The sequence below is a fragment of the Podarcis erhardii genome (assembly GCF_964252035.2).
Source record: "Podarcis erhardii genome assembly, chromosome: 12".
Lineage (NCBI taxonomy): Eukaryota > Metazoa > Chordata > Lepidosauria > Squamata > Lacertidae > Podarcis > Podarcis erhardii.
In genome coordinates, this window is record NC_138513.1 from 31641706 (window position 1) to 31663843 (window position 22138).

The 22138-nt window shown below is 40.9% G+C and overlaps 1 protein-coding gene across 1 annotated transcript in view; it reads right to left on the minus strand.

Moving 5' to 3' along the window:
• JAZF1 (JAZF zinc finger 1) overlaps positions 1 to 22138 on the minus strand; it is a 134705-nt gene that overhangs the window by 54300 nt on the left and 58267 nt on the right. The window contains exon 2 of the mRNA XM_081833915.1: positions 3946 to 4018. Within this exon, the coding sequence (XP_081690041.1) occupies positions 3946 to 4018 (73 nt within the window). The remainder of the gene's footprint in view (positions 1 to 3945; positions 4019 to 22138) is intronic.

Here is a 22138-nt window from a genome sequence, read left to right on the forward strand (position 1 = left end):
ATTAAACACATGTTTACACATTAGAATGAGTATTACACAAAAGACTAAAAAGTGTGTGTGTGTTTAATGTCACATGCAAAATGATAAGTTCTCAGAATGACACTGTACTTTCTCAAGGAAAAATTATGGATCAATCCCATATAGGCATACACCAATGACAAACTCATTTCTCAAGTATGGATCCTTATGCAGCCAAAACAGCACTATACCTGCACGAAAAGGCGGTATCAGTAGGCTTAGGGAACCCTGAAGTTTGCAAGAAGTACTAAAGAAACGAAACACCACCATTTAGGCGGGAACTAAGGGGACAAACCCCCCCAAAATAGACCGATGAGGACTGAGCATGCTCAGCTGACACACAATGCTGACTGACTGTTATGGGTGGAGCTGGCTGGTTCTATGAACAGGAGCACCCCATGCTACGTTTTGTTGTAGGTCACACTTGTTAAGACTACAGTAGTTCTCATTGAGATGGTAAGCCTGTGTTTTGACTCTCCCACTTTTGAGTTCATGCAGGGACTCGCTACCACCATCACCAAAAAATCCCCATAGAAACTTAGTTGTCAGTTCTAGCCTAGTCTTCTCCTTGACTTGCTAGCTTTCTACATTCATGGATTTTTAAATATTTTCAAATGGATGAGTATGCTATAATGCAAACCATCACCTGCAATCTCAGGTCATAATGCTCAGACGCAGTTTGCCATCTCAGAGAAAGAACTAAATCTTAGGTTTAGAACACGCTTGGTATGCTTTCCATCTTAAAAGTTTATTCACAGCTTTTCATTTTATAGAGGTAAAAATTAATCTTTTCATCTTATCAAGTCAAACGTATTAACATTTTGAATGAATTATTTGGTTCTTGCAACTTGCCTCCCCTTCAAAAAAAATCCCAACAGTATTATTCCTTTTACAAAAAATAACCACAAGCCATTCATTCCCTTGTTCATAAATAAATTCATTTCTGTGCACATTGTTTGAATTACCATCTGAAGTTTGTCTTGTTCTTTCTCTAAACCAAGTCTGAGGGAAGGGTGTAAATATATGAGGACAAGAATAAAAACACATGATTCCAGTTGGTCACTGCCAACATATAAAAAAATAAGATCAGACAAAAAAATAATATTATCTGCCAAGTGACGTGTTACTTTGAACCAGCTGTTTCTGTGCTTTGTCACAAATATTCAATCCAGCAGCTACTGGAAGCCCTTCCCTGAACTGTAAGCAATAACAGTGCATTAAGTAAAGAGAACACAAGATACCATCCTTTCTTTGAGAAAAGTGGGAACACATTGGATTTTATAGCAGGAAAGATGGCAAGATGAAAACTACTAACACTATATGCAATGAACCAAACATTTAAAAACTGGAATTCCCAATTACAAAGTACTCTTGTCAATATAGACATATGACAGGAAACCTAATTTAGAATGCAATCGTACGCATGTTTAGCCAGAAGGAAGTCTCATTGAAGCTGAATGTGACTTGCTCCAAGATAAAGTGTATGTATGATTGCATCCTTAGGGCCCTTCAGAAGAAATCAAGCAGCAATGCATGTTCCGAATTGCACGACTTCAGGTTGTGAGAGAGGAGGATTCACACTTGAATACTTCCCGGCCTGTTTCTAAAGCACACAAGAAGATAGCATGTCAGGGAGAAGGCTTCACTGATTTATTTTTCTCTCTCAAAAGTTACAGGGGTGGTTGCCCTGGGTGCAAAATTGTTAGGGGCACAAAATTTCAATGTCTAGGGCTGTCTCAATAGAGCTGCGCACTTCTTTCGCTGGGTTCCACTGAAAATGACTTCTCCATGAGAACCAGGAAATGACCTGTTCACACAATGAAACAACTCTTCTTTCCTTATCCCTGTGGCTGCGATCTCCTGGGTGAGGCAGACACTGTTTGGCAGTTGAATGCACATATTCTGTCTGTTTTCCTCCCACCCACCCCCTCCCACCCTCTGCATGCCCTGGGCACTGGCAACCCACGCTATGCCACTGGTCTCAACCATTACCAGGAATGCAGTCCTAAAGCTATTGGGCTGGATACAAGGAAACATAACTAACCCTGCTGTATGGCTGGAAGCTAAGTAGTTCTGGGCCTGGCCAGTGCCTGACTGGGTGGCTGCCTAGGAACCACCTGAACACTGCCTTGGATTCCATGACAGAAGAAAGGTGGGATATATGAGTAAGAAAATAAGTGGAAGGAAAACAATTGTGTCACAAATGCTTGCAAAAAGCATTCACACAATGAATATGCTCTTTGGCCATTTTCATGCTTCTGTTGTTTATTTTATTGATTATGTTTCTATACTGCCCATGTAACTGCCAGAAGTTGCATAAGCTGCTGGGCAAAGCCCTTTACATTTAAGTTCATTTTTCTCATGCAATGTATTTTTTTTTTAAGGTATCCTGGTTCATGATGGATAGATCAGTCAGTAGAACATGAGACTCTTAATCTCAGAGGCATGGGCCCTAGCCCCACATTGGGCAAAAGATTCCTGCATTGCAGGGGGTTGGACTAGATGACCCTTGCGGTCCCTTCCAACTCTACAACTCCATGATTTTATGACTTTTAGATAAAGATCCAGAGATCACATTAAAGGTGGCGAAATTCTGCGCGATTGCCATAAAACTTAGGGAACAAGCTGTGATATCATCATGATTAAGGTTTTAAATGACAACTTCAGGTTATATTTTAGTGAGTAAGATCTAATTTATATATTTTAATTGCTGCTATATCTGTCCTGCCCGTTATACCGAACTGCAAATTTAAATATATCCCTGTTGTGTTTTTGTATGTGAGCTGGAACTGGTCTGTGACTGAAATAATAAATTCATTCATGACTTTTAGCTTTAAAAAGCTTACAGCATGGCTAACCATGGAGCTCAGTGCTCTCATGTAAGGTCAGAAACATCTGTTCTGTGAGCAGAATACGTCTTTTACAAAAGAAAAGTGCACTTCACCCAACCTATGAAAATGTATCCAGCCTATGGAATTGCATGCAGTGGGCAATAATGTATAGAATAGGCAGCATTTCTCGCAATCATAGTCACTGGAAAAGTGACTTCAGCAGCAGAAGAAACTGTTGCCAAGTCTATCTGTGACTGCCTGAATCTATACACTACATTTCCCCAGGCAAGCACATTCCCAAAGATGGTTGGCACTGCTCAGAAAGGATCTTGTGCTGGGCAGGAATTAATCACTGGATACAAACTATACTGGCTGGTGCTGATGGGAGCTGAAATTCAGCCACATCAGCAGAGCCATTGCTTAGCCACTCCTGCTTCATGCTTTGTTTGTAGGTTTCCTGGTGGCATCTGACTAGCCACAGTTGCAAAGCAAGATTCTCAACTACATTGACGCTTGGTCTGATTCAGCAGGGCTCTTTGTTCCTATGATGCAACTGTTTCAAGAATCTCTTGGATGGTGGTGGTTGGGAACATACTGGTTCTTTTAATGTATCTTTTGCTTAAAAGTGATATACAGTAAAAACAAACATCACCACCATATTTAGTTCAAAGTTTGGACGAGCTTCAAGTATAACACTGAGAAGCTGAGCAGCCGTAAAACCATTAGTAGTATTTTTACAGTTCATCTCAAGCTCACCAAAATATCTGCAATGGGTACAAATGCTCCTGAAAATATTTCTAAACTGCGCTTATTTAAGTAGAAGTAACATCAACAGTTCTCTAAGTGGGAACTACGTCCATCAAATAGCCATTCCAGAAAGAAGAAGGGAATGCCTAAAGATCACTGTTAATATCTACTAGTTTAACTCTACAATAGTGAATGTTTCCAGAAGTGTGCAATATTGTCCGCATTCCCTTGTGATTGCATTAGAAATTCACTGCAACAGATCCATAGCCTTTAATTGATTAGATGCTGTAGAAAACCACTCTTTATTCAAAGCCACATAGGCTCATATTTATATATAAAAGCAGCTTACCTATTAATGTAACTGAGAGCAACATAAGTTGGCTGTTGTAGTTCTTGCTTCTCCAATACACGTGGGTCTGTATCTGTAACAAAATATATATTTCTTAAGAGGGTTTGATTGAATTAGGATTCTTCAAATCACATACAGGACAGATTATTTTTTCATTCTGAAATAACAGACATACTGGAATACCTTTTTTAAAAAAAAATATTGATTTTTTATTAGTTCAAATCATAATTGGATTAAATCACAAAAATGGAAAACAAATAGGACATGATATAGAAACAGAGAAAATAGCCATCTGATAATGTACACCCAAGTAAATAAACATAAAACAAGAGTAAAGGAAACAATCTGGTTCTTTATTTAGGTGCAGTGGCATCTGTTGAGAACTGCCTTCGATGGATGACATGAAAGAATGCCATTTAGTATATAATGTTTTTTGGGCCAGCTAAATGTTGTGCAAGATTATGGGCACCATAAAGTGTTGTGAATTAATTGTGTAATGCATGTGAAGCAAATGGATAGGCCACCAATGGTGGAATTGCTCCTGAAATACTCTTTATTGTAACCTAGTGTACAGCTGGCTCTTAAAACACGTTATAATAAAATTCTGTTCTAAGAATGCAGAATCCCCCTGGTGTGTCATAAATTCGTACCCAACATTTTTAACTAGGCATGATCTTTTACCTAAATTTTAAAAGTGAGGGAAATTGTTTAACAATATTATGAACAACTGTTACACTTTAACCACATTAAAAAAAAAAAAAAAGTTTTGTGGGGATACAAGCAGAATAACCATTTTGGCCTAGTTCTCCAATCTGTTAAAGCCATCTTGAAACCTGATTTTATCATCTGAAGTATTGCGTACCCCTCCCAGTTTGATAGCTGCAAATTTTATTAAAAACCCCTCTATGTTTTAATACAAGCCAAAAGATGCTGAATAATACCAGGCCCAGGACAGACCCCTGTCACAACCCACTTGTCCAGGATTATTATTATTATTGTTATCATTATTAATTAACTTTGTATACTGCCCTTCATCTGAAGTAGGGTTGCCATACTTCAAAAGTAAATCCAGACACAAAAGTTTTTTTGGCAAATTTGTTGAGCTAGGTTGCCATACGCCCGGATTTTCCCTGACATTGTAGGGATTTGTGTCCAGACACTGTTTCCGACTGTCATATTCTGGCTGTGCCCAGAAAATTCCAGACATAAGGCAACCCTATCTGAAGATCACAGGGAGGTTTACAACATAAAAATACAGAACGAGTATAGTAAATGCATAACACCCGCCCCCAAAACCAATAACTCCTTTTCTACAAACACATTAATAAGGCAATCAATTGTTTAATCAGCCAAAAGCCTGGCTAAAGAGAAAGTTTTTGCCAGGCAACTAAATGACATGTAATGAAGGGGCCAAGAGAGCCTCCCTGAGGAGAGCATTCGACAAATGGGGATCCACTGCAGAAAAAGCCAATTTTCTTGTTGCCACCCTCTGAACCTTTTATAAAGGGGAGCACATGAAGTAGGAACTCAGATGATAATTGCAGGGTCTGGGTCTGTTTGTAAGGGGAGAAGCATTCCTTGAAGTGCTGTGATCCTAAGCTGTTTAAGGCTTTATAGGTCAAAACCTGAACTGAGCCTGGAAACTAATTGGCAGCCAGTGCAGCCGGGCCAGGATTGACATTACATGCTCAGAGCACCTTGCCCCAGTGAGCAACCTTGCCACCGAATTCTGCACCAGTTTCTGAACCACCCAGTCTAGGGAACCACTAACAGTGCCTCATTCTTATCTGGATGGAGCTTCAGTTTGTTGGCTCTCATCCAGTCCATTGCAGAGGCAAGACAACAATCCAGCACATCCACTGCCCCACTTGCAGATGTATAAGAGAAGTAGAGCTGTGTGTCATCAACCTATTGCTGACAACATACTCCAGGGTGATGCGGGCGAGAACTCTTTGGCTTTGGCCAGTCAACCAGCTACAAAATCATCAAGTACAGTGGTAGCTCGGGCAATGGCGTAGCGTGGGTTGTCAGCACCCGGGGCAAGGCAAGTAATTTGCGCCCCCTAACCCATGGATTTGCGCCCCCTAACCCTAACCCCCAGATGTTGCGCCCGGTGCTGCCGGCCCCCCCTGCACCCCCCATGCTACACCACTGAGCTCGGGTTACAGACGCTTCAGGTTACAGACACTTCAGATTACAGACTCCGCTAACTCCTCAGGTTAAGAACTTTACCTCAGGATGAGAACAGAAATCGCGCGGCAGTGGCAGGAGGCCCCATTAGCTATAGTGGTACCTCAGGTTAAGAACAGTTTCAGGTTAAGAATGGACCTCCAGAACGAATTAAGTTCTTAACCTGAGGTACCACTGTAGTAACATCGTCTAGCCAGGATTTGCCAGGATTACTTTTCTTACGGCCCACTTCTACAAATCACTGCACAAGTAGCACATCTTCTTGAACTGTACAGAAGCATCCTAGTATTAGGTCAATGGCAGATTTCTCCACTCACACTATCACTGCTGCTACCTTGCTTGAAATCATGTAAGGGAAATGTATGTGGAATGTTGTGAACATACGTTAAAGGTGTAGGATGACAAAGTCCTGAAGAATAGTGAAACACTACCAAAACACAAATTAAAGCTTGTGTAATCTAAGCGCAGTTAAGGAGTGTTCAGGGTTTTCATTGACAAAAGGGGCAGGGCTTCACATCTGCCTTGCTAGCAAAGAGTAGCATTCTGCTTTAGCTGCAGGAGCACATTCTATTTCAAACACAACAGCTAGGTTGCTGCAAAGATAATTCTGGCCTACCTGAAAACATTAGGAGGGGAAGCCCCTTTAATTAGCAATGCTTTTTCAGTTTGTTGAGGCATTTTATATGTTCATTTTAAAACAAAACAAAACCAAAGCACACACCCCAAGCACCAATTTAGACCGCTCTATTGAGATCAATTACCTATTTCCTGCCAATGCTCCAGTCCTGATTTTTCTCAAGCTCCGTCCTGTCTGTACAGATTATTTTCTGAAGCTATCAATCAGAAATTCAAAGCAAAAATTGTGTGTGCGTGCACAGACACTAAAATACACGCTACTGGCATATTTCTATTTGAAAAGGAGAAACAAAGAGGAAAATTAATTCCCTCCAGAATTGATTTTCCAGTCTGAACAGGTAAATATTGCAATAAAAACCAAACCAGTGTGCTAATCTCCTCATTTTGCTACATTAAGGCAAAGCAGAACTGAATATTTGAGTGTATGATGCTATACTATACCAAGTCTGACCATTAGTCCTATATTGCCTTCTTTTGACAGGCAATGTGTCAGAGACGCTCTGGTTTGCTACCAGTTTGTCATTAGAATGTGGTGACCTAAATAGTAAGCCAGCACCATTTCATCAATGGAACTACTTGGAAGTAAGCATGCCAGCCAATGGATGGATCAGTCTATGTCTGGACTGGTCTTTTGTACATGTTTGCACATAATTGTCTACAAATTTACTCTATAACCTGTTGTGCCAGGTAAATTTCAATAAAATATTTCAAATATCATACGGGCATATCTTTTTTTTCTTTTTAAAAAAACACCACCACCAACAGGAAGTTTGTTTTTATGAAGGTTAATACCTGCCTCAAAGACCTTCAAACTGCCAACCTAGCAGTTTGAAAGCACGTCAAAGTGCAAGTAGATAAATAGGTACCGCTCCGGCGGGAAGGTAAACGGTGTTTCCATGTGCTGCTCTGGTTTGCCAGAAGCGGCTTAGTCATGCTGGCCACATGACCCGGAAACTGTCTGTGGACAAACGTTGGCTCCCTTGGCCTATAGAGCGAGATGAGCGCGCAACCCCAGAGTCGGTCACGACTGGACCTAATGGTCAGGGGTCCCTTTACCTTTTACAAAGACCTTGCAAAAAGGACAGGTTATAAATATAACAGTGGAAATTTCAAACTGAAAATTATTCGGAATTACTTTGGGAATCCCCCCCCCCCAGTTTATAGATCGTATAGAATCTGCAACTATCTTAATGTCATGCCTTTGTGGGAGGAGAGATTTCCAACAGAGGTTCAAGCAACGGAGCCGATAACCAACCTTGAGCGAAATGATCACTTTGTTAGTAAACGTTATCAAACCCTTGAAATTGCTTGATGCATTTCCAGATGCATCCAGATTTTGACCAAAAGAAAACACAGCTCCTCTAACATGCACAAACTCAGCTTCTTACATAATCAGTGTACCAGTGTGTCTAGACACAGCTCAACATTATTGGTACCTTGCTTAGCCCTGTTCATCAGAGATAACAAGGCTTTGGGGATTTAAAGGCAAGTGACCTCCATGAAAAATTACCAGCAGTTGCCACTTTAAGAGCTTTTCTTGGCTTTTCTTTTTTCAATATCTTTGCTTACATCCTGCCCACCTCTACCGCCTCCAAAGCAGATGGCTGGCCAGAATGCCAAGTACACACCTCCTCTTCCCATTATTGCCTGCTTCCCCTCTTCAGGCCCACATACCCACCTGTGTTCTTTCCCCTGTGGTTGTTCATTCACACCTATCATCCTTTCTCCCCAGCCTCCCTTATCCATGAAATTCCTTTCACTAATTTTTCCTCCTCCTCCAGATATGCTCTTCAGCCAGCTCTGTTCCCAATCTCGATTTCTGTGCGTTGCAATAAGTTATCTCCACGGAGGGAGCAGGCCAGTGATTGGAAGTGCTCTCCAAACAGATACGAGCTAGCTTAGCAAGATAGACCAAAACAGGCATATAAAAATGCCAAGTCGAGGCTTTCAACTTTTCTTTAAGCATTAGCTGGGTAGTAAAATTAACTGAAAGTAGTCTAAACAGTTTCACATGGGATACCCACAGGGACTTAAATGTATCTGCAGATGACAAATGTTTCTTGAAAATCCTTCGCTGTGAAGCTGCTTTTCAACTCTGTTGGTCCTTTGTGGGGTGGGCGAGAGAGGGGGAGGAACAGCCTTAATGCAGCTACCACAGACTGGTGCACGTAAAACAGCTACAGCTGTCATTTATTCTGAACAGATCAGTTGTTGGTCATGTACCAAGCATCACCTTAACCCACTTGCTTCCTGAGTTAGTGTGTGGTACTAATGCCTCATTATTTTATGGCTCCTGTTGCACAATTAAGAACTTTACATTCCGTGTGCTCCCCTTCGCACCACCCCTCAAACAAGGCTTCAATGCTCAACGGCAAACAGAACAGGAACCTACCGCTTTGTACTAGGCAGCTATAAAGATTATGCAGTAAACCAACCAAGAGATCCGTCTGCCAGTGTCCCATAGCACCAGGTTGTTGTTGTTGTTTTTTAAGTTTCCTTTCCCTTTTTAAAAACAAGAGGAACTGAAACTGTTTGTTTATTTGGACTTTTAAGCTTGCACTTCACTGAACATTTAGAAGCGATCATATCTGAGTGACAAACACACATTAATATACTTTTAAAAAAATGTTTTTGCAAATAATCTTGTTATTTCATTCTTTTTGTAAATTGCTTTGAGGTTATTTTTACAATCAGGTGGTAAATAATTGGCATAAACAAACAAACAAAAACATCAGCAGATTTTCGGGCTTTGCTGTGCAGCCAAATGAAATGAAATTCCAGAGACCATACCCTAAAAGGCATACTGTTGTTGTTGTTGTTGTTACAATATTTTTATCTGATTCTCCATCACAAAGGAGCCCAGAGCAGCAAACACGTAAACAATGTATAAATCCTCTAATAATAATGCTAATCATAATCATAATAACAAAGTGGGGAACAGCTACTAAAAAACAGGAACAGATATATTGCTCTGGGAAAAGAATGTTCAGGGGAAGCTGATCTACACATTCAAAAGCAGCACATGGCACTGAACTACTATACCACAGAATACGAGGGGAGGGCTGCATCTCCAAACACTTCCCCTTATTAAACACTCCCTGCATGCAGAAGACTAACATCCAAGGTGTGTGCAATTAGGAATGCGCATGCACATGCCTGTTTCCAGGCATCTGTAGTCCCACGATGGGGATAAGAAACCACGGCGGGGGTGGCTGACACTAGGGTTGGGCGGACAAGTCTATTCCTGGTCCATGTCACTTTTTGCATGTGTCCCCTCACAAGTCTGTATCATTCGACATTAAGATGCACATTTGATATTGAAACCCGCAAAAAATCCACATTTCAAATGTGTGCTTCTCGGCATTTTTTGTGTCTAAATATATGCATTTTAAAACGCATTACCCAACTTTTTTGAGATGAGAACTGTATTGCAAAATTTGGAGCAGTGGGAAATCCAAAGGAGCTACATTCTTGTTAGTCCTGGTGGTGTGAATGAGGTCAGTTCATATTGGAATTCACACAAACGGAAAAGTTGCTCAAGCATCACTTGTTGGCACACACCTGTGGCTGGATTGCTGCCTTCCAACATATGACCCGCAAGTAGGATTATCTGTAGTTTAACCTGGTTGCAAAGACTGTTGCAGTCTTTTATGGATAAATCTAGTAGAAAGCAACAATACTGAAAACAGTGCTGCCAGATGAGCATGTCTTTGGGATTAAATGGCTTGTCTGCATAGGAAGTAAATACCCAAACTGGAAGTACACATGAACACATCATTCCTATGATCGTAGTGAGGCCAAAAAAGTAAGAAAATATAATTTAAAATCAAATTATTCACTAATCACCTTAAACTGAGGTGTATATTGAAGTGATTGCACAACCTGATTCAGAAGTAAAATACTGTATGTATGTATCTGCTTGGGGGCAGGGAGGATAACCCGCTACATATTCAGTGTTCCTCATTTTTACAAATAATATTGTTATTTCATTCTTTTTCTAAATCGCTTTGAGGTTATTTGTACAATCAGGTGGTATATAAATGACAGAAACAAACAAACACATCAGCAGATTTTCAGGCTTTGCTGCACACCTCTGATTCACCTGCCACTTTCACCACAAAAATGTGGGCAAGCATGAACTCAGTGACTTTGCTAGGAGGGGATTCAGCAACATCAGTGCACACAAGATCTAGTAAAGAGGAAATGCTCATCAACAAACGTATGTCATAAATCCAGAACTGCCTGGCCTTCCCTTTGCAGGAGCCAAGAACATCCCATTCTGTGAGTGGAGCAGATATGCGTATGTGTGTGTATTAGTGGTGGCTCAACAACATATTGATTATATATTATATATATATTTGCTTATTTCATCAACCAAATAGGTTCAATATTAATTTCATCCACCATCAAAACAATGAAGACATTTTGGCACACACTAACTGCTTTGTTTATTTACATGTTTTAACTATATGACTATCCCCGTATTTCCTAATCAGAAAACTAACATGCAAGCAAACTAACAGGAAAATGCTACTAATAAGAACCCTGGATATTTCCCTTGTAAAACCACACATCAAATTAGATAATGAAAACAAACAAGCAAAACAAAAGATAAAAAGCAATATTCCCTGTTTAACAATGATTTTTATACTGCTCTGAACTGGAGGAAGCTTATTGAGTCATATTATGGATTTTATGACTGTTTAAGGGCTTTCAATATCATATTTTTTATTTCAAATAAGAAAACTAATTGCATGACCATCTTGCTCCTCATATACAAGCAATACAACAAAAAATGACCTTTGAAGCTCTCACAGAAACTTCATGTAGGCAATTAAAGTGAAAAATGAGATAGTGCTGAAAAGTTATGCATATTCTATCTCTTATGTATAAATAACACTGTGTTCAAACAAGGGCAGAGCAGGAAGAAGATCTGACCCAAACATTTATCAGCAAAGTCAGATACTTGTTGGTTTGCTTTCGCTTTACATGTGGCAGCATATGATAGACTAAATTGGTCTTTCAAACTTGAAGGCAACTTTCTCTCTCTTTTTTGCCATATCGTATTTGAATGTACATTCTCAATTTAATGTACCCAGAATTCTTTGTGGGAGAAAGTGGACTTCAAATGTGATTTAGACATACACAGCCAACGCTTTGCAAATAACTTTGTACACCAAAGAAAACACAGAATCACATCTTCTATTTAATTGTGTATAATCTTCTGGAGACATAGAACTGCCACTTATTTTATTATTGATGATCCTCAGTCTAGAAGTGTAGGTCCAATATCACATGCAATGACAATTTTCTGCTTATTGTGTTAATTTTTATATGGAAAACATAATTATTGATGCAACCCTAGGCAATAATTAATGGCTACCTTCTGCAGGTAGAACATCAATTAATCAAGTCAGCAGACTAGAGACCTCAACAATTATGAAAAAACACACATTTGAGATGGGAAAACCCCACAAACCCTGAATCTACAGGGACAATTTAAGAAAAAATAAATACAGGTTAAAATGACTCATTTAAGAATCTCTAAAGGTTTGCTCTCCCATACCACCCCTATCAGTTGTTCTTGGCAAGATCAGGTACTCATTCCATGTTTCTGAAACAATTCATTCCATATTAAATGCCAAAATCCCCATATGCATTTATAAAAGAATAATTCCTTTCCTTTCCTGTTTACTGTGAGACATCTGAAGCATCTTGAGCACCAACAAAATCAAAGAATCGTAGAATTATGGAGTTGGAAGGGACCCCGAGAGTCATCTAGTCCAACCCCCTTCAATGCAGGAATCTGACCTAAAATATCCGTGACAGATGCCTATCCAACCTCTGCTTAAAAACCTCCAAGGAAGGTGAGTCCATACTATTTACATTCCATTAATTAAAATGAAAAACACGGGGAACTTTATGCATGGTTTTATGCATGATTTTGGCCATCCATACTAACAGCTCTATAAAGAAGGCTAATACCATGATTGAGGAGAGATTTCATCTGTTGTCTCCTAGCTCATTGCTCACTCTCTTAAAAACTATAACACACCAGGTCTTTAAAGAAATGAAGTAAAAGTTAGGTTTGCTCCAAAACAGGCACAGGGGGCCATGCATGAGAATGAGATAAAGAATTATTATACATAAAAGGTAAAGATAAAGGGACCCCTGACCATTAGGTCCAGTCGTGGACGACTCTGGGGTTGTGGCGCTCATCTCACTTTACTGGCCGAGGGTTATGTGGCCAGCATGACTAAGCCGCTTCTGGCGAACCAGAGCAGCACACGGAAACACCATTTACCTTCCCGCCGGAGTGGTACCTATTTATCTACTTGAACTGCGTGCTTTCGAACTGCTAGGTTGGTAGGAGCAGGGACCAAGCAACAGGAGATCACCGCATCGCAGGGATTCGAATCTATCCATGTCTGTCTGTCTGTCTGTCTGTCTGTCTATCTATCTATCTATCTATCTATCTATCTATCTATCATCTATCTTCTTGAAAATTGCATGGGATTTCACTGGAACCTGAACTACATACATTGTGTTGTCCAAACAAGCACATGACATATTTATATCAGATAATTCAGTTCACATGTGTGAGCCATGTGAACATTACATGTAAAAGGTGCTGCCCTGAAGGCTGTGCAAACTCTTAGCCTACCTCCATGTCCACACGTTAGGAATGGAAACATACACAAGTACAAAACCTTTCCGTGTGAGCTAGAACCCTCATAATGCAATATTCCAGCTCACAGAGGTTTCCCCCAGCAGTTGTCCATCCTGGAGTGTTGATATCAGGCGTAAAGCCAAACAGTGCAGCCTCAGATACATAGTCAGAGCTGTTGCCCCACAGACCCTTTCTAAGCATGAAGGCAACCATTGTTCAGAGGAGATGTACTGTGTCGCATGAGAACCAATCATCATGACTGCATTTCCAGGGAAGCTGCAGGAAATAAAAATATGTGGCCACTAACCCTGCCTGAGGTGCGGCATTACCATGGCAAAACTGTTGGCAGCAGTAAAAAATAATAAAAAATGAACAGATAAGAAGTTTTATGGCAACTTTGAACCGACCGCCCCCCAATGCTCTTCCTCAAATTTGGAACCACAAGGTCTCCCAGGAGAAGTTTCATCTCTATTTTAATTTGGATGATCCTCCAGGGACAGTTTTGGTTTTGTCAATTGGGAGGCGCTTGTCATACAAAGAGGTCAATAATGACAGAATCTGGGAAACTCCTGTTTTAGCGCTATGGGCCTTAAATGTAAGAAGACAGGAAACAGTTGCTAAAAAGAACTTTTTCTAAAAAGGAAAGCCTGCCCCCTTTATGACTCTAGGCCATGGGTAGGCAAATTAAGGCCCGGGATTTCTTTTCATCCTATCTGCATAATTCTACCTACTTATCTACCGCAAAATTAATGTCATACGCTTTTAGAGCAGCCCAACAGTTGTATTACCTGTATTACAGAGAAAGCTATTCACAATAAAACCTCAGGATAAAGGCATACAGACACCTCTGCTGGTGCCCAATAGGGAGACCCAGGGTTTTCCCTGCATGGCTTACAGCTAAACTGGCTCCTGTGTGCTTTCAATCTTGACTGGAAAAGTAAAGGGGCTGGCATACACATTCAGCAGGAGGTAGAAGTCTGAGACGATAAGAGAAGACTGTACCATCTCAATCTATTTTGAAATTCTTCCGCATACATGTAACATTGCAAGTAAATTATATTGTTTCTGAGAGACAAAGAGGTTCTATCCTAGCCTGTTCCCTGCTGTGCTAATTTATCTAGGTGAATTTAAAAAATGTGATCCCCACTCTCTCTACCTGCAGTCTGAAATGATGAGCACCATTATACCACCACGAAATCAGCCCACTTAATTTACTATATATGTAGACCAGGTCGGGGTGTGGCTTGAAAACTGGTAAGGTAAGTGGGGCATTGCAGAGCTGTGACATCAGTGCAATACATGCATCTTTTGAAAGGAGGTGCATGCAGGCAACACCGCAATGCCTTTAAAACTAGGGGAGGCAAGCAACACCTGCAGTCATTATGCTATTGTAGCCTTTCCCCCAATGCTAGAAAGAGCTAAACAGAGCTTTTTAAGTTTACTCCTCCAGGTTGACAGTGATTGGGGGACTGAAAACCAGCAGGAAGGGGAGAAACAGGGAAGGAGCAAGTGGTATGGCAGGCTGTGCAAAATTATTTGCTAAGACATTCCTCTGGCATATGGATAAGTTGTACCATACAAAATGGATAGGTAACTTGTAGCCCTAGGCCTAATCTTTCTGGGCTCAGGACCCATTCTGTCCCTCTCCTGGTGGGGGGGGGGGAGAGCGAGAGCGAGAGCGAGAGCGAGAGAGAGAGAGAGAGAGAGAGAACAAAGCAGCTGGCAGAGGAGGGTTCTGGCAGAAAGAGAGACAAAGGAAGGTGGCAAAAAGAGAGTAAGGGCTGTAGCACTGCCCAAAGCCAGTTTAGTATAAATAAAGAACAGTTCTTAAGCACATTGTTTTCCCACAAGCATCCTTGAATTCAGCTAGTGCTGATACCATACTGACATCTTGTGGTCTGCTTTTTTATAACATAAAAAAGAGAATCTATGTGGAAGATGCCCACACATGCCAAATTTTACTGTTACTATATTATGAAAGACTGATTTACATTAGTGATTTATAAAGCAAGGAGAACTTAAAAAGATCTGTGCCATGTTTTAAGCTGCAAAAAGTGTTATCATGATGCAGATTTCCTGACTTTTGGTTGTGAAAAGATAGTTGACATGCTCACTTAGGAAATATATTTGCATTATAGAGCAAAAACAGACACAGGGATAAAGCTTTAGGCATTAAAGCTTAAAGAAGACACCCTTTTGTGAAAAGAAATGGGGATTTGCTCTCTCTCTACACCCCCCACCCCCCCACCCCGTGGGCAGTGCTGCAGTCCTCTGCAGGACACGGTTGAGAGAACCACTTGCTTAAAGGTTCTACAATGTCAGTTCTGTTTCCTTTTATTGTCTTGTTTGGTATATCATGATAAAGACTGCCCCCCTACATCCCTCCTTGAACATCTGAATCATTCGTGCAAATCAAGTTAAGGAGAAGCGCAGCATTCTTATTTCCTTCCTGAATTTCCACTTTCAACTAAAGCAACTGCTTTTGAAGCAAATAAGTTTGTATTTCACCCAAAGATTCCTGAGCGTATAGCTTTGGGGCAAGACTGTATCAGAAATTCTCGCTGAAATCATATGCTCAGGAAGCTGTGAAATGCAACTGCTTTGCCTCAAATTGTAAGGCAGTAGCAGTGGTGAAGGAAGGCTCTCTGGCACCCGGTGTGGCGTGTCGAGGGGCAGGGTGAACCGGCCACAGGGTCGGGGCAAATCGCCTGACAGCGCCGCTCGAGTGCCGAATGGAAGGCGCTTGAGCGGTGCCCAGACGGACGGCACTTGAGTGGCGCTCATAACAATGGCACGCGCCCTCGGCCGCCCTACAGTGAGTGTAGCCCTTGGCTGGCAGCCATTTTGTCACTCCCCCTCAGGGTGACACTCTGAGCGAAACGCCCCCCGCCCCCCTTCCTACGCCCCTGGACAGTACCATTTGTTGGTCTGCACTGTAGCAGCATCCTAAAATGAACTAGAAAAGAGTGCTTTTTTCATTAATATAAAATAACCACTGCACTAGTACACACCGTTATGTTCCTGGGTCAAAGCTTGACTGGAACAATGTGTACAATTTTATAGGCCTAAAATAAACACAAACAAATCCAACATTGAGAGACAAACAGTTTCAAGAGCTTTATACAACTAAAACCACCACATTGCAGCCAGGACAACTGCCAAGATAACAATTCAAAAACCTTCGTCAAGGCAATTTCGAATTACAGTGCTTTGCAAAAACAGAAGAACTACAGTGGTCCCTCGCAAGACGAAAATAATCCGTTCCGCGAGTCTCTTCGTCTAGCGGTTTTTTCGTCTTGTGAAGCAACCCTATTAGCGGCTTAGCGCTATTAGCGGCTTAGCGGCTATTAGCGGCTAAGTGGCTTAGCGGCTATTAGCGGCTTAGCGACTTAGAAAAAGGGGGGGAAGGCAGGGGAAGTCTGAAAAACTCGCAAGACGTTTTCATCTTGCAAAGCAAGCCCATAGGGAAATTCATCTCGTGAAGCACCTCCAAAACGGAAAACCCTTTCGTCTAGCGGGTTTTTCATCTTGTGCGGCATTCGTCTTGCGGGGCACCACTGTGTAGGATTCCTTCATGAGAAAAGGCAGTGATGCAAGTTCTGGTTGTTAGAGACATGTAAGGGCTCGTCCACACTTATGCTTGTCACACGCCTAGAAAACATGGGAGTTTTCCACTTGCCCTGTGCTTTTGAGGTACAGGTCAGAGCAGTTTTTCACTGGCCCCACAGCTTTGCCCAGGAAAGCTTGCTGCTTCCTGGGCAATCAGAACTGAATCAGAACAAACCGTCAATCTGCAGAAAAACCAATTGATGTTTGTTCTGATTCAGTGGTAAACAGTGGTAAAGTGGCAGGGAAAGTGGCAGGGCAAGCAAAAGTATGGATGAGCCCTAAGTAGTGGGTGTTATTGCCTTCAATTTCACATCTTTTGGGATGGGCAAAATGAAGGAATTTATACATTACACTCACTTTTGCAGTGTTGCATTCACTAACTAGCTGTCTCAACAGTACTTCAAAGTCATCATCATCCCTTTTGTTTTTTGTTTTAGGTAAAACAAAAACTATATTGGGCACATTTCTAAACCACATTCTTTTCTCACTTTAAGAAGAAAGAGGCTATGACCCTGAAGACATCATGAGCATATAAACCATCTGAAATGAATTAGTGCGTTCCATGTTTGTTGTGCTCTATCAGCAGATGTTGTCCGTGAAAAAGTACAGCGGGTCATTCACCAGCAACAATATTGTTATTAATTGTTAAATGGGCCAACACATTTCAGTTTCTCTTTCAGTGGAATATATTAATAAAACCTATTATCAGAGTTCAATCACTTCACCTGATAAACACACAGAGAGACTTTATTTTGTCATACAGGTTCCATTTAGATATTATACCAAACCAATGGTGACTACAGACCCTCCAAGTGTCCTTATTTTCCAGAGATGTCCCTGATTTAGAGAAGCCATCCCGGTTTCTGATTTGATCCTGGAATGTCCCACTTTTCCTTAGGATGTCCCTATTTTCACTGGGAAAATGTTGGAGGGAATGGAGTTGTCTGCTCAGCCACTCCATGGTTTTCAATAAATCAACAAAACAGAATCAGAAACCATGGTTTGAAATGAATCTACACCAACTGTGTATGGAGTTATGCTTGAACTGACAACTCATGTGTTCATTAGAAGCTCTGCCTCTGGAGGCAGCTGCATAGTAGAAACAGGAGTGCTGAGCAGACAGAAAACAAAAGCAGGCATGTATCTCTAAATCATGGTTTGCTGAGCATATGGAAAAATGAAAGAAGACCAGCAGCTCTAAATCATGATTTGGCTGTGCGCTTGGGTGCTCAAACATTATCTGGATTCACAGTTATGGTTAGCGCAAACTTTGTTTTGCTTTGAATTGATTGGCAGTTTTAGCCATTTATCATTCAGAGTGACAATCCTCATTTGAATGTGTAAATGGTTTTCCCTTGTTCCCTGGGAGCCTACAAAGTCAACAAGCTAATTTTTTAAAAAAAAGATGTACCCTTTTAATTAAATCGACATGGTGTGGGGGAAAGTGTGTCAGTTGACACTATGGTTAAAACAATGATTGCAGAATAATAACTAAAACAGCAGAGCTGCCTAAAGAAGGTCAGCAGTAGTCAGATCCTAAACAAACAAACAAACAAACAAACAAACAAACAAACAAACCACACTGATATTTAAAAGCCTGAGTAAATAAAAAACGTATTTACCAGGTACCGGAAGAAACAAGACTTGGCTCCAGGCAAGCCTCTCCAGGAAGATAATTAAAAGTTTTAGTGAAAACACATAAAAACCTGAACAATTTAGGACCCAGTTATCTGCAGGAGTGATTCTCCTGGTACTGTTCTACCTGGGCTTTTGGGATCTGTGAGGAACACCTTTTTTCTGATTCCATCTCTGGGTGAAGCCCACAGCTCCTTGCCTCAAGATATGGCCTTCTCAGTAGTAGCACCCTGTTGTTCCTCACCTGAGGTATGACTGATGTGACAGTCTTATCTTTCAGTGCCAACTAAAGCCCCATTAAATCCTTGAAGCTTTTGGTGGGGAGGAAAGATTTATATGCTGTTTTATGTTGCTTTTAAGATTACTTTAAGTTTACTGGGTGTTCTATATATTTGTTTTTATCATGAAGCCTGCCCTAAGATAGCTTGATGAAGGGCAGAATAGAAACTGTATTAATAAAAATATAACATCACAGGAGCAAGGATGTTGTAGGCTGTCCACTGAAGGCTGTCCCTCTCCACTGGCTGAAGCCAGAAAGAGACTGAGAGTGACAAATGCATCAAAGGGGACCGATTGTCTGGAAAAGGCACTGCCTGGATCTTTTGCACTCACATGATTCTAAATTTCTTTGTGGCAGTTACCAATCACAACTATGATTCATTGGATAAAAACACCGAAAGCCTTTTATCTCAGAAAGCAATTCTTCAGAATTACACATGCATATTTTGCTTCACAACTCTCGTTCTACAAAGACTAGAAGCTCACTTTTAAAATAAAATATATAAAAACTTGGGAATCTGGGTCCCCTGCTTATCTGGACACAGTACAGAAGTACCCTTTGGACTTCCTGTTGGCAGCTCTGCTTCTGAGAGGGAAGAATTGGATGGAAGAAACAATTTTGAACAGCAATTTTGAATCAGTCAGCAGAGCAATGGCCAAGCACCTTTCTCCCATAGTTGTTTTGCTTCTATTCATAGCCTCCTAAAGTTGCTTTTCATTAAAAAACAACAACTGGGCTGTGTGAGGGGTGGACGTAACAGGTATATGATTTGCCAAGTGTCTTGTTTGGCACAGGTATAGGAAAGGCGATAGGACGAGGTGTATAAATATAATGAAAGTAACCTAAGCAATTATCCTAAGCAATTATAGTTTATAAAAATCTATATTCAATAATGTCTTCCTAGGAGTTAAGAAATGCTCAAAGCTGTCAGACGAGACTGCGAGCATCTCCAAGGAATGACAGTTGTAATCAGAATCCTATTGACAAGAGTGTTCATCATTATGACATTTGCTGGTTTTTCAATGAACTCTCATAAACCTGGGCTGATATATAGCCATAGAGAGTTCTGGTTTAGGTGCCCTTAAAAGGGAATTGGACAAATGCATTGAAGTTAAATTTATCAATGACAATTAGAACTGTGGAAAGTGTAATATGCCTTAAATACTAGTCAGGGGCAGCAAACAATGTGGCACGGCCATTGCCATTTTTCTTTGCTTATAGGCAATTGAGAAGCAGGATAGTGGATTAGATAGAGCTAATATGCTAATTTAGAGAGTTATCTGGAAATTAGCTGAAATTAAAAAAAAAAAAAAGATTACATTATCAAGCCAGATTGGTGACTGGGAGTGGCCGCCGAGACCATATAACACTGGTCCTGAAAGACCTACATTGGCTCCCAGTAGGTTTCTGAGCACAATTCAAAGTGTTGGCACTGACCTTTAAAGCCCTAAACGTCCTTGGCCCAGTATACCTGAAGAAGCATCTCCACCCCCTTTGTTCAGCCCAGACACTGAGGTCCTGCTCCGAGGGCCTTCTGGCGGTTCCCTCACTGCGAGAAGTGAAGTTACAGGGAACCAGGCAGAGGGCCTTCTCGGTTCTGTGGAACACCCTCCCACCAGATGTCAAAGGAAAAAGCAACTACCAGACTTCTAGAAAACATCAGAAAGCAGCCCTATTCAGGGAAGTTTTTAATGTCTGATATTTTATTGTATTTTTAATATTTTGTTTGAAGCCTCCCAGAGTGGCTGGGGAAACCCAGCCAGATGGGTGGGGTATGTATGTATGTATGTATGTATAAATAAATAAATAAATAACTTGTGGTTATTATTTCCAAAGCTTAATGCTAAATCACATGTATTCCAGGCAGCCCAGTTTTGGGAAGTTTTGATGTTTTACCATGTTTTTATATGTGCTGTAAGCTGGAGAGTCACCTTTGATCACTGCAGACTATGCTGAGCTAGAAGGTGCAATGGTCTACCTGGATACAAGGCAGCTTCCAACATTCCTAGGGCTTTTATAATTCAGAGTTGCTTTCTGAGTGGATAAAAATTCTATTGCTGCACCGATGTGAAGCGGAATCACAGAGCAGTACTTCTGACTGGGAAGAGACCTTGCAGGCAGTAATGTTACTTTGCCACCCCCTCCTGCAATTACCATGAAAGAGCACCACAATAAGGGCTTAAGTGAAATGTCAGATATGAGCAGCACAATTTAATCTTGCACCTGCAGTCCTTTTTTCATAGCACTTTAAATCACAGCAAGTAAATTTACAGGCTGTCATCCTTCCACTCAGAAGATGCCAGCCTCATCTACCCATTTGTCAGCCTCATAACTACCCCCAAAGAGCAACCTCTCTGAACCAGGGCCATAAAGAACCGCCTTGAAGTGCTTAACACCTAACTCTGCCACTACATCTGTGCGCATAAGTGTGGAAGACACTCAGGGCACTCACAACACTGTATGTCATTGTCTCCAGACTGTAAACTCCCTGGGACAGAACAGTTTCTCAGATTTCTTCATATACAATTTTTATACCAGGCACACAAAAAAACACACACACACACAATTGTGTTCCAGTACGCACCAGCAGCCATTTTAGAGTTCTTAAAACCGACTTCAGCAACGTCAGCTAATCCTTAAGGCAAACACATGCAATTTCTGGATGATGGAAAGCTAGGATAGATTGTGAACACTGAAGCTCAGCAAAGGGGTGGGAGGGGGAGACAAATGCATAATGTTACAGAAGACAAAACGGGAAACTGAAATGCGCAAATGCAAAATAGGAGCTAAAGGCTGATACAAACATTTTCTTATCCCACTCTCAACTGTAAAACTACAGTCCTAGGCACACTTCCCTGGGTGTAAGTCCCACTGAATTCTTACATTTCAGGATACCTTCATAGGATTATGCTGCCCAAGAGCTTCAGAGTGGCTAACAATGAAAAACCTACAGTTTGAAACAGTAACCATCATCAACAATTATTACTTATAATAATATTTATTAAGTTTTCCAATTTAATAATCCAATAAAAACCACATTAAAACATTCCAAATTACAATGCAATGAGAAAGCCAAATATAAATGCCGAATTTTATATCTTTGGGTGACCTCCCATGCTCTGAATTTCACGAAGTGCTGATCATCTAATATAACATTGCATTTCTTAGTTAAT